The sequence below is a fragment of the Nomia melanderi genome, chromosome 6 (genome assembly GCF_051020985.1).
Source record: "Nomia melanderi isolate GNS246 chromosome 6, iyNomMela1, whole genome shotgun sequence".
Lineage (NCBI taxonomy): Eukaryota > Metazoa > Arthropoda > Insecta > Hymenoptera > Halictidae > Nomia > Nomia melanderi.
This window is the reverse complement of record NC_135004.1, coordinates 2,829,557-2,843,937: the sequence shown is the minus strand read 5'-3', so window position 1 is coordinate 2,843,937 and position 14,381 is coordinate 2,829,557. Positions and strand designations below refer to the sequence as shown.

Genomic DNA, 14,381 nt, shown 5'->3' with positions numbered 1-14,381 from the left:
GCGAACCTGCTGACTGGAGACTGGTTACAGCTTAGGAAACATTTCAATAGAGTTTGAGGTGGTTTGCTGTAAAACGTGTCTAGACTGGGGTTGGTTTCGTGGAAAATATTGTGTACTTGATAGATGGGCGAATTAGTTTAAGAACAATGAGGGTAAGGAAGTTTATTGTAGTCATTGAAGCAGGACTTAGCCATGGCTTGCGAAGAGGTTGAAGCTTACAGAATTTTTAATGTGAAGAATCATTAACTTTTAGAAATGGGATATGTATTATATTAGTTATGATTTTCTACAGGAAAGTAGTTAAACGTTTTCGAACGTTCAATGTTACATGTCCCTATGCAAAATCGTATAAATATTGGGTTTGTAATATATAGGATGTTTAATTATAAAATGAAGATGTATAGCTGGTAAGAATAACATCACAGGTATCATTAAATCTTTCAACGCCCATGAAAATAATGGTTCGTTCAATACCCGTCAGCGATTCCCGTTGCGAAGGGTGCAGGCTGTTCTTTTCAGCTTCGTTTCTCGGAGCAGCGCGTAAACAGGCCGGTAATCAGGGGAACGGGCCCCTGTTACAAAGTATCGGGACGCGTTGTTGAAAAGAGGAGCGCGAGAACGAACCGCGACCCGTGTAACGCGTTGTGTACGCAGACGGCACGCACGGCGTGCCCGTTCGCGAGCGTGTGGCGAAAAGTGTTCGTGCCGAACACGTGTTCCGCCCGAGCCGCTAACGCGTTGCCTGCGCCGCGTAAAAACGCATGTACCTTTTCTCCGAGCGGTCGTAACACACAGTTGATCAACGCGCAACGCGCTTTTGAATCACCACCGACCGACGATCATGATGTTATTTCGGGCGTTGCTGTTCGGCGATAAATTCGTTTGTTGCTTCGTTAATAATTAAGTGAAATGGGATTCATGCGACTTGATAGAAGGACACAATATTTATGACGCACGACGATTTTTATGGGAAACGGGTGAAATGAAGTGAAACTGAGCGGTTGGGAATGCAGTGATAGTCCCCTTTTGGAGGTATCAAATGATAGAATATGAATTTGAATATTGGAATTTGAATATTGCAATTTTAACATTGGAATTTGAATATTTGGGCTTTGATGTTTAAATTTGAGCGTTCAGTTTGAACCTTTGAGCTTGAACCTTCGAGTTTGATCCTTTGAATTTGAAGCTTTGAATTTGAATTTTCGCACTTAAACCTTTAAATTTGAACCTTCGAATTTGAATGCTTGAATATTTGAATTTGCATAATGATCGTAGTCTAATTATTACAGTCACAAGATAATTTTATCATGGTGGCCAATGAAATTGAGCTCGCGGGTACGGAGAGAGGGAAAGCCTCGTGGGAGTGTTGGCGCGTAACTGCCGGCCCGAGGACCATCGGGAATAAGGAACGGCCGGCCAGAGGAAGAGGAGGGGCCCCAGAGGAGTAAGATAATAACGTATTCGACAGAGAATGGCATTGCTCTCGCGCGCAGTCGTCCCAGCCGTAGTATGAATTACATCGGCGATTGAAACTCGTTCGCGATGAAAAAAAAGCAAAGGCCGGGGGGAGACCTCGGGCTGTCCGAGGTGCCGGGATTTGCATATTAAATGGCTTGAGATTTATAACGGTCGGGCCGGAGAGGTGCTAGGCAATACGCGCGATAAATAAAAGAACGTTCCTCTTCGATAGACGTCGGCGCGCACCACGGCGACCGCTGTTCTCGCGCGCTCGCGGTCTTTCCCCCTTGCGTTTGACGGCTAAACGAAAACAATCGGGTTTAATCGCGACAAATCGGTTTGGCCGATCCTTCTGCATATCTTATTATATTCCTTGATAGCAACGCTTTGATTTACACGATGTGTATTTAAACTTTTTCTCTGTTTCTTTTAGTTTTTGTGATAGTTCAATGTATCCATTTTGATGCGATTATTGATATCACATTGACATTAACTGTGGCACAGTTAATCAGACACTTATACTTCGAAGTTCTCCAAAACTTGTAGAAAACAAATATGTATTGCATCTATTTCCACGTTACACAGACAGAAATTATAAAAATCCAATTCAATGAAAATCAATATTCAATACACACGACTCAAAGCAAAAACCTACTTTGCCATCATAAGTGTCTCATCTTCAAAACAAGTGTATACTTATCAGCACTTCCCGCATTCTTGCTGATTAATAAGAGTAAACCCAAGCGGATCATCTTTGTCGCTCAGAAAATCACAAGACGAGGGCTTAACAAAGTTGCCAGCCGAGAATCGAAGATCATCTAAGGTGTATGAATGTCAGGGGACGAAGAACGAGGAGCGAGGAGCGCGTGCTGAGGAATCGTGGCTTACTCCGAAAGCTGCCAGCGATCGGGGACGGGACTAGCATGTCCCGTGTTACGAACCGGTTCTCAAGTTAACGCCCGAGTTATCGCCGCCGATTACGATCCGTTTACGCGAATTTGTGCGTTCCGGTTGCCCGGTCGGTCCTTTTGATACACGGACGGCCGCGGGACACTTTGTAGCCTGGAATGGCCGCCTATTATCTGTTGCCGCGCCGAATTCAGGGGCCCTGGTCAGATAAGCGCCATGAAACGACCGGGCCCGATAAAACAGCCACGGCAACAGTGTCCCTTTCTCCCTTCCATTCACGATTAACTTTATGACCGTTAATTAAGATAATCCAGTCGTTTCGCTGCCAGTCTCGTTGAATCCGAGCCGCGTCGCGTCGTTCCGCTTCGCTGGAACTCTGTTCTTCGATCGCTGGCTACCGATTTCAGCGATACACGAGGTTGCCCGACGGGATTAAGTTTGTTCGATAAGAACTACAAGGTTGCGAGTAGAAACCGGTGCTCACCGGGGGGAAACTTTGTGCTGATCGTTTGAAGGGGATTTGAATTTTGAGAAGCTGAATTGTGTATTGCGGTTTGAATCTCTAGGTTATTTGTTTCTCAGCTTTTTATTATTGAGCTCTGTGGGATAAGGGAATGAGGTAGATGTTTGGAAGATAGAGATATCAGAGATTAGAGATAGGATATTCTAAATTTCTAAATTTTTAGATGGTCTCTCTCTCTCTCTCTCTCTCTTTCTCTCTAGATTACTGGATAATAGATTGCTAGATACTAAATTACTAGGTACTAGATACAAGATACAAGATACAAGACACAAGACATTAAATACTAGACACTAGACACTAGACACTAGATACTAGATACTAGATACTAGATACTACAGAATGTCCATCCTAAGTATTCTCAAAGTTCTCAATATACCAATATTCGACTCCAAAGACAAAACTAGTTAACGCATTCGCAATCACTGACATTTCCATTTCTCTTCCTGAAAGTTGTTCCAGCAATAAACGCAGCAAACATCAACGAATCCACAGGAACATACATACATTTATTCTATTCTATAGATCTTCTCCGGTTCGAGCATCCCAAACGTCAAAAGAAAATAGCGAATCGTTCGTCCGTGGTTTTCAATTTCTCTCTATCGCACGATCTCGCCGATCGATTCACGGCAATTAATTCGGCCGACGCGATGCGAGGCGAGGCGAGAACTGTGTTAGATAGCTGCCTCGAAGGCAGACCGCGTCGATAGCAAACACCGATTGCTGATGGCTCGACTAATGTAGCCGGATTTGATGAATGGTCTTCTCTATCTACTGGACGTGGTCGAGGTGTTATGAATCGCGTTAGCATCGAATCATTGTTCGCGTCGGCACGATAAAGACACCTACGGGGGGCGAATTTCTGACTCGCAACCTCTTGCTTCTACTTGCTTCAACGATCCACCCTTTATTTTGCTCTCTCTCTCTCTCTCTCTCGCTCTCTCTCTCTCGCTCTCGCTCTCGCTCTCGCTCTCGCTCTCTCTCTCTCTCTCTCTCTCTCTCGCTCTCGCTCTCTACCATTAGCACGTTTTTAATCGGATTTCTATGGTGTGTCTTGATCGAAGATAGGTTTCAGAATTATAAACACTGCGAAGGAAGAGATCGCAAAATTCATCAATTATTTAAAGGAAATGGAAATTCATCCAAATCCCAGCACCAATAAATTTTTGGACACTAGATCGAACCTTTGGACTATTGATCAAAGTTAAAATACAGAAGAACATAAAAAGCGTGTTGCTCTCACCAGAGCTTTTACAATCACCACATTTGCTTAAAATCCAATTAACATAGTGGATTAAATTGAATGCAAATTATCTTAGTTGTAAAACAAAAATTTGGATAACTAATTGAATAGTTTCTAGCTTATTCTTGGTTCTTTTTGTAACTTTATCTACATTAATGTTACTTGAATGATTCTTAGCGATACTTGAATAATTCCGTGGTTCTTCGTATTGAAAAATAGGATCTTGAAATTGGTATTTATTAATACCGCAAAAATAACGGTAAATTTTGATTGAGAAAATACGATAGCAGAAGGATGTTATAAGACAAGGTTACTAGACAGAGTGGACGTCATCGCGAGCTGTGGTGATCAGAAGATCGTTCGTCTTCCAAAATCAAAGTTTCGAAAATAACGCGTCGTTAATTGATTCTGAAACGGCGTCGAAAATCCCGGAAAAGAGTCGTGGATCCCGTCCTCGCTGATCACCGTGGCAGATACAATAATAGCACGGTCTCGAGCTCGAATTCGGAGGACAGAGGGAAAAAGAAAAGGGAACAGAAGGAGAGCCGGGCCGCATCACCACCACGGTTGATTGATGAAACCAGTCACAGTGTTTATAATTAGAGAGACGACGACGTTTCCGGTTCTTACGGATCGCTTTGTAATCGAATCTTCTGTTGTACAGGGTGTGCATAATGTTTAGGACCCACGCTGGGAATCGTTTCAAATTTTCATGACGATAGGAGAAAATTTCAAATTCGAAATCTCAAAAGGTTTGACAATCTGAAAAGTCTTTAAATTCAACTACAGTCTAAAATGATGGATCACTAATTTACCTAAGACAATTTAACAAATATTAAAATTATGGTACCACAAACAATCCTAACACTTCAAACTCCGCTATAAACAATTAAAATAAAATTGCATGTCAACTTTCTCAATACGTTACAAACATTTAAATGCCATTAATGTCACTAGTCTCGTTCCAAGTCCCGCTCCTTCAGAAATCAATTTTCCATAGAAACCTGTATTCGCCTGATCTCAATAATAAATGAACGATGGATGCCATCAACTTCTCCAATGCTTCCCTAGACAGATCGTTGCCTTTTGTGTCATTCCTTTGTCGAAGTGATTAACTCGACAGAATGAACAGTAGAAAAATCCAATGAAATTAATTGAATAGTAAAGAACCAGTCAGACGTTTCAGTAGAATTTGAAAACATTCGAGAAGTGAAGCTAGTCAACCTGTGAACGACCCGTTTGGTAAGTTCGGCTCCTACGCGTCTCGAAGAGAAAGTGAGACGAGCGTCCGCGGAGCATCGGTTGTTCCGACTGCGTTAGATTCTAATTTCGTCTGATCTAGGCGGAGGCAGATGCAACGTGTTGTCGGACCCTTTAACCACGTGGACGTTTACGAGGAACTTGGACGCGTCTAGGCGCGGGCCGGCTCGTCCCGAGCATCCACGTGCGCAGGAAACGAGATGCGGGTCGCACGTGTGTGCTCGGGCGCCTCCTTTAACCGACGTCGCGCGACACGACACCGTGAATAATGCCCCGTAATTTTCGCGACTAGTGAACGCGACGTCGTTGGATCCCTCGATCGCCGGAATTCCCGGGCTGCAACTCGATCGCACGTGCACCGGTGACGCTTCCACCTGACTCCTCGGTGATACCGGGAACGGAACACAGTAGTTTGAAAGTCGTTTGCTAGGAAGAGCTGAGTAGAGTTTTGAGGAAATTGTTTGGAATAAGGTTTTGAATATTAAACGTTATATGGTTTAAATGAAAGAATAATTCATTTGGATTTTAGTAATTGGGAGTGTAACATTTTGGAGGAGGAATGGTTCAGGTATTGTTTTCAATGTTAGACGTTATACAGTTGTGGAAGAATAATTTATTTAGACTTCAGTAATTCGAAATATAACATTTTAGAGAGGTAATGGTTCAAACATTGTATTCAATGTTAGTTATTATAGAGTTCGCGTACAAGAATAACTGAACCACAGGGGCGAATGTTCGTGAAATAAGGACCTATTTAGATTTTAGTAACCAGTAGCATCGAATTTCAGAGAGAAAACTGTGTCGGATAATGATTCAAGCATTAAATGTTGTAGAGTTCTTATTAAAATATGTTTAAAATAGAGAGTAATGATTCACCAGATGAACTGCTTTTGAAATACGCTGTTACACCTGTTGAAACTGAAATTTCGGCGCAAAGTATTTACGGCAAAGAACACAGAGCCAGTTATTTCGGCTTTCGGATAGTAACTAGTTTAATTCGGATACGAGAGCCATCGCGCGGTCGCAATTCACACGGAAACGATCGACTGTCCGTCACCGACGAGAACGAGGAATTCCACGGATGCAATCTTTAACACACGTGGCACGTGTTTGCCCATCGACACGGAAGATTTTCATATCCGGCCCGTATCTTTCGGATAACGAGTCCGATAGAGAGAGCCAACAAACGTGCTTCGATCACAATATCACCGCAGAAGGCAAAGCAAATCAAAGAGAATCAGTAAAGTGTTTACAAGAAATATATAAATTCACTTCTCAGCACAGTTTTCAATTTCACACGTGCGTCTACTTTTGCTTCGAAATCTTTGTTAACATCTTGTTGTGTGATATCGAGTGAAACACATGATGAAGATTTCAAAGTCAGTAGAGCAAATATGAATAACACTTGTATCTTTGAAATTAATTAAAAGTTCATTTGAAATCGAACGCTTCTCCTTTTATTATCAACATTCAAATATCGATGTTAATATAGATAAATAACAAAGAAATTTCGCAAGCGTAAATTTCCGAGAAATCATACAAATTACCTTCACCTATTGTTTAACACTAGAACTATCAGACGGATCAAAGTGACCGTTTCCGATTTCTTCTATTGCAATTATTAAACAAATAACAGGTTTAAAAATGACTCTGAAAAATGCTAAAGGAAATTGATACAGCAATATGCAAAGTGAATCATAAATCAATTGAAACCTCGATAGATGCGCTCTCGCAGTTTTTATAAAGAAATTTCAAGAAGTCAATTCGACCGGTTATTCTAGTGTTCAGCTTTCCTACGGTTGTAGTTCTACGTTTCTATCGTTTACGAGGATAAAAACTCCCACAGAAATGAAACGAAAGATGAAGTTTGCATCTCAGAGAGGGCAGAAGACGGTGAATATGGAAGTGCATGTGCACATCGGAGTTCGTTGCGCCGAAGAAAGATGAATTCGTGGCGGGAGTGCTCGTAGCTCGCCGCGCGAGTGTTCACCGTATTCTAAATACCTTGGCACGGTTTCCGAAGTTCGCGGCGGCGATGCGAATACTCTCGCGCGACAATGCCGCGGACCTCGACAGGTGCGTGGGTGCTAAATATACCGGGTGGACCGCGTCTATACGAGCGGCCGCCTATATCTTCTCGCGTTCACCGAATTCCGATCACTCGTTACGATCCTCCGATAGCTCTCCTTTTGGCATTCACTGAAATTTTACACGCTTGTTTCGCGGTAAGTGTCGAGTAAACTATGTTGCAAAGCTTCGGGGCATGAAAGGGAAACGCTCACAGACATTTCTCCTTATGTAACGTCCAGCATTCGAGAAGTCATTTTTCTTCTCTTTTTATTGAGGCAAATTTAGTGCCCACAAAAGAATTATTTTGCATTACAATGAGTTTTGCGCGGCGAGTCGTTTCGGTGAGGAAATCAATTGTTTTTCTTCTATTCGTCGAAAGTGTGAACGTTTTTAATAGATGGAAGAGTAAAAGATACTCGACAGAGAATATATTGGTAAGATTATATGACCAGTTTGATACGATTCATGTGTTCAGATGGAATAAATTTCCTTGATCATCAATAATGCAGTTTTCACTTCGTACATCGCATTATCATTATCACAGACTGTTTACATGAACTGCAAAGGAAGTGATTCACCATGGCAAATTGAATTCTGCAATCGATGAATAGTAAGAACGATTGCGATCTCTTAACCCTTTGCAATTTGACGTCGGAACGGAGTCGATAAATAAATGTAAAGCATGATCTAAATGAATATACTCCTGTCGTTCTTTTGACAAAAAGAAGCGAACGCAATTCAATTCATTCGACGTCAAACAACGTTAACGAAATCAACAAAATTTCATTCGAAAACCAAGAGACCCTCGAAGAGCCGCGAAATGACTAACCAATTAGACTGTTCGATACTTCTAACGTCAATCGACGTTGATAAAATTAGCAAAATTAACAAAATTTCATTTTGGAAAAACAAGAAAGCCTCGAAAAGCCGCAAAGGAATTAACCACCACACGACTAGCGCCAATAGCCGTTAACGAAACCAACAAAATTCTGTTTCGAAAAACCGGGAAGGGATTAACCACGTAACGACGATACGTTACAAACGCGTCGCTAAATGGACTCCGATATTTCGCCGCGTTACGCAGACGGAACGGAATATTTCCGTGCGAAAAGTAAGTAAGTACAGCGCGCGCGGATTCCGCGAGCGTAGGTGGTCTAAGGTTAAATCCGGAGATTCGTTTCGGGATTTGGTGGCGTCCCGCCCCGTCGGACGTCCACGGGATTATGACAAAATTGCAGGCCCGTTTGGAACGCGAATGCGTGCCAAGCGATCCGTAATACGTCTTCGCCGACTGGCGACGATGGAGACAAATGCGGGGAGATCTGCGTGCGCGAGAAAGAAAGAGAGGGAAGGAAAGAAGAAGATTGTTAAGGAAGACAGACGGAGAGAGATAGCAGTCTTTACCTCGCGTCTCTCGCGTTTGGCGAGAGGATTCCACCTCTCCCCTTCTGTAAAGGCGAACGGTCGACGCGAATCTGGCCTTGGACGACGATCCGAACGATCAATATTTGCGGAATCAATTCCCGCGAATGATCCGCGGATCGGACGATAATAATCTGCGACGTGGAACGAGGCGCGCTCAGTTCAATCCGCAGTACCAGGCACCGTTCAGTGTTTGATCACGGTTCGATTGAATGTAGGACATCTTGTATAACGCGGTGCTTGTACGATGCAATTAAGGATGTAATTCAATTGAAACCTTGGCGAATCGCTGCGTTGTAATTCGCAGAGGGAGATAGGCATTGGATGATTCGATCGCTGGGTAGTTTTAGTTGTCATTGTAACAACTAGATAGTTTTAGTTTTTAACGGACACGCGATGTTCTTTGGATTTCGTGTGAGAATGTCGTGAATGTTTAATGTTCTGACAGGTTGACTGGCTACTAATTAATCGAAATCGAAAGATGTTAAGATAGTTTTGTTCGTGAAACGAAAATGGGGAAATCCACATTTCTCACGGTTGATCTGTTGTTCTTGTATTTCGTAGATTCAACAGAATTCAGTGTATTTCGTGTACCATTGAGTATATTAGTATTAAAAGCAGCACAAGATATTGCAGCAGCCGAATTTAGGAGATGTGGAAATTAAAGTATTAAAGAGTAAACGTAACAGTTGATATCTACAAGAAGGAAAAGAAAAGTAGAATTTTTAGAAGACGGAGTTTCTTATATATAGAAACTTACCCCGTTTCTGCATGTAACTGAAGAGGTCGTCAAGGAACTCTTTCCTTTTCGGGTCGTCATTGATCTCGTACAGCTGAAATCAGAAAAATCACGGTCAACGCCAGACGTTATTCGAGCCTTTAAACCCTTTGCACTCGACAGTTTCTCACTAGAAATATTCATCATTTTCTGCTGAAATATCGATTACACCTTTTAGAATCAGTTTAAAGAGAAATCATACATAAACTAAGAACTAGATTTATTTCATTAGAATATATTGTGTGTCAATACGTTACACAAAATTTAATGTTCAATATCAATCTTATTAATTTTACTGTATCAAACCAAGTAGCGAGTTACCTCCCGAATGCAAAGTGTTAATACTGTACTAAATACTTTTCAACTCGATTACTAATGGTTTAGCGTTAATTGCGTATTTTAGTATCCGCGAAGAAGAGACCTCTGGCGAGCGAATCGCTAAGATACACGATTATTCATTTTTTCCAAGTGGCGAAGCAGGATCTTGCGATATCGCTGGATTGATCGCGAACCAATAAGAACAGTGAGTCGCGTGATCCAGCTGGGAAAATCGATCTTCCACGTTGACCGAGCTGCGTCTAGTTCTTCCAGTATATTCCCCACCACGGGGCGAATAAAATGTTACACCAGAGGCCAGGCTAATAAAAACAGGAGTGGAACAAGTGTGCTCATAGCGACAGGCAGATTAGTTAGTCCCGATTATTAATGATTCCGTTTAACCTGCCTCATAACCCGAAACCCCCTTCGACCGGGCGAAAGCCAAACTCCCTTCGGGCTAGCGGGCCCCCGGTGTATTATCATATTTGTTATGTACGATCCGCTATATCTAATCCGGGACCCCCTAATTGCTTTTATAAAACGAGCTGACCCCACCCTACCAGGTATCTATTCCTTTTCCATGTAACCTACCAGCCTAGCGTTCTCCATTATAATTCTCACATTCACGATTGTCCCTGTTCAAGATGTTCAACCCTTTAAAGACGAGTGTGATACTGGCCACGCCATGTTCCCATATCCAGAATCGAAAATTGGAATCAAAGAATTCGAATATGTAAACGATAAAAGATCAATTTTTCTTAGTTCCTAGTATTAGACAGATACCCGATACAGTTTTTTATGCAAACGATTTCTAACGCCTCTAGAAATCTCCGCGTATAAAAGGTTAATCACGCACAATAACAGGAAATCTATCGGAAACGACATGATCGAAATAAAAAGTTTTGCAAATACATTATGCAAGATTGCTTGTGCAACGTGAGGAACCCAGAAATTGAGATTGTAGAAGCGTGTGATCATTTTGGATTATTTTCGAAATTCCGACCTCGCGAATGAAGTCAAATTTAAATCGCTCCTGTGATACTTTTTCGCGTCGTTTCATTAGACAACGCGGATTTAAGGGAACACGTTCAGTCGACACTTTAAAAGAAACCCAACGAAAAAACTTCCAGGAACTCCCCGTTCACGGCAACATTTTAATGAAAGCGGCGCTTGAAAGTACCTTCGGAAGGGTCGAGCCACCGCTCTCCTCCGAGTGGACTCGTAAAATCGTCTTCTAGAACGCGAGGATTATTTTCAGTAGCGCTCGAAGCGTTACTCTGTAAACCATTGTCCGAGGCGATCGCTATTCTCGGTGACTCGGTCACCGATTCTTACAGCTGCTCGCTTCCTTCTCCTTTATTCCTCTGTTTTTTATCGGCCATCGCGGCCGGCGGATAAGCCGCGGGAATCCACGACGATTCTACGGTTCGCCGATTTCCCGGTCTTTGAAGTCGCGTGACGCTGCGCTGGCGCGCGATCCCCGCAGAGCGGCCCATCTCTCGCTACCAGCCTAGCCGTTAAATGCATCCCGGTCATTATATCGCCTAGAATTCCGCGAGATTCCCGATTTATAGATCGTGAATGTTTATGGCGTCCTGGCGACCGCTCAAGCTTGCGCAACCGCGGCGCACCCACGCTTGTAAAATCTTCGAGAAGCGAAACGGCGCTGCGGGACTGTTATTCGCTGCTGGTCATGCCGAGCGCGCTCGTATCGCGTAGATTTGTCGTTGAATTTCTGTTATAAGAAACTCGATTTCAGAGTATAGAAGTATTAGGTTGGCTGGCAAGTTTCGTCGCATTTAATGAACTTTAAGGAAATTTCATATCATTGAATTATAATAATAACATAATTGGTTTCGTTGAACCTATGCGTTGCGTATTGCATTTGGAAGCTATTGTCTTTTGATTTACTTGTTTATAATATTTATTTGGAGATTGTAATATAAACGCATTAAAAAGTAGAATGACGAGACGTTTTGGTAATGTCTAATAATAATATCTAATAAGACATTTGATAATATTTAGTTGGTAATATCTAATAACGAAACGTTTTGACGTCTATTTATAATATCTAATGACAGATAGCAATAAAGAGAAATAGGATACATATAATAATATTTAGTACTTAATAACCTTAATAAATCGAAGTTGTTTGTAAGAAATACAACGTCCTATTCAACGTTAGTTTCCGATAATAACTTTCGAGTAAATGTAATAGAAACAAGCGGCAAATCTTCAGGATTCAATTATCATGTTCCGTCTAATTTGGTTGAACATCGATACGAGCGCGAAAGAAGATGCACGAACGTAAGGGTTGAACTAGCGCGTTCGCCATGCTCGTTCTCTAGAGCGACGTTCTCCGTAGAGCCTTTCCCGGCTCGTAGATCTGCGTCGGACGATAAATTTCATTGAACGAAACGCGCTGCCTCGTAACGCGGCCTCACGCGGGGTGAATAATAATTAATTTGCCGGTCGGACCCCGGCGTTCATCCTGCCTAGTTCTCTCCGCCGCGCCGGTAGATCCTGGCCAAGATGTCGGCGGAAGGGGAGGCTTTTTCGAGCGAAGCCGACTGCGAAAAGCGACGTGCGTATCAATGGCGTGTCTGTTGCTCTTGTTTGCCGCGAGTACAGTTGGGAACGACCGTTCTCGGTGACCCCTGAGACAAGATTATCGAGGATTTCGCAAAGATAAACGAAATGAAGTTGATTTCATTCGTTTCGAGTTTGTAAAATCAATTTCGTTGTACTTGAACTGCGAATCTTAACACGAATAATCGTAATTTTCAATAAAGTAAAATATAGAATAAGAAGTGATGGGTAAAGATAATAATACAAGAGACTGTACATTGATTTATTTTTGTGATTGAAAGATAAAAGTTCCATTAACTTTTTTCGCGTAGATATGAATCTCGTGTTTTGTACACTTATCTCTGACCTTATGCACATGATACGCACAAAGATTCGCGATTCAGTTAATAAATCTTCATCATGGAGAAGAAGAAACGCTTAAACGTCAAGAGTAGACTATGAATTAAAGGGAAAAAACAAGCGAACACGGAAAAAGATAATGCGTCGAACGGTTTCACCTATTGCGCGACCATTTTTTCCCTCCCTTCCGTGTGTATAATCTGCCTTGATTAATTAAATCCCGGCAACGCGGGATCAATTAGAAGTAGTCAAGTGTAAAAGAAACAGCGATAAAATTGTAATGCGTAACTGATTCGCGATCATTAAGCGGTTCATTATTCGACCTGTGCGCATTTCGTAACCGGAAACTGATTTATTTTTCCACGAACCGTGACGCGTAATAGAAAAGTTTATTGCCGATGTAACGTCTCGTGTCATCGTCGATCTCGCGGTTGTCTGTCCAATATTAAGTCGGCTGGCGATTTAATGGGCGCGTATCGTACACCGATCAGCTTCGCTCGCGACACACTTGCTCTCCACCTCGAGGAAGGCGCACAGGTGCTTCCGGTCTATCGACTATTATCCTGTTCGTTCCCAGGGTCGCTGACAGGTGTCTCGAAATAGACACCGCCTACAATACCAGCAATACTATCCGCCACGGTAATACGTGATCGTTTAATTGCTATTCCGCGACTCCAATTTGCGTGTTACGCTTCGCACGCAATCAATTCGAGTCCAACATCTCGAAAGGAACTGAATTTTAAGCGGTGCAATAGTGTGCTTTTCGATCCCTGAACGTTCACAAATAACTTAGAAACCGACAGAATCGCCGCAGTTACTTAGTTTCAACATTACTAAGAGAAATACTCAAGATGATAAAAACGAATTCCCAAGTTCCTTCATATAAACCCGACTATACTTTCCACTTAATTTAGCATCACCAAACAAAATCAACTTTCGACTGAAACAAAGTCCATATTTTGCTCCCACGAAAAGATCCTCTCAAACTTACAGATCAATTGAACGCGCACCTCCAAACTACAAAACGAAACCAAAAATGTTCTGCAGTGTTCGCCAAAATGGCGGAAATCCCACTAGATCGCGCGCGTCCGTTTTTCAGTGCAGATCTCATCAGCGACGTTCGCGCGTCGTCGAAACGACCCGGACAAACGAATGAACGAACGAACGAACGTGGTACAGACGAACGGACGGCATTTCTCAAGGGCCATTTTGTACCAGTTTCTCGTGTTTTTTCTTTGGCCGCGCGAGCGATGAGCTCGTTAGGGGCAGCCGGAGGGAGAGGACCGGGGTAAAAGGTTGGAGCGAGGGGGAGAGAGATCAACGGTGGAGCTGGACGTGGGACAGAGAAGGAACAGCGTGTATACGAGGGTTCAACCAGCGTATATTGATTGATCTACAGTTAAGCGGACTGACGGCAGCCACGTGAAGATCGGCCGGAACGGCTCGCCGTTCTCTCTCTCCCACTCTCTCTTTCT

At 42.7% G+C, this 14,381-nt stretch overlaps 1 protein-coding gene across 3 annotated transcripts in view; it reads right to left on the bottom strand.

The window, feature by feature from the left end:
* Positions 1-14,381, bottom strand: part of retn (retained) — a 167,641-nt gene that overhangs the window by 33,803 nt on the left and 119,457 nt on the right. For all 3 annotated transcript variants that reach the window (XM_031977556.2, XM_031977565.2, XM_031977574.2), the window contains one exon: positions 9,643-9,715. In XM_031977556.2, coding sequence (XP_031833416.1) covers positions 9,643-9,715 — 73 coding nt within the window. The remainder of the gene's footprint in view (positions 1-9,642; positions 9,716-14,381) is intronic.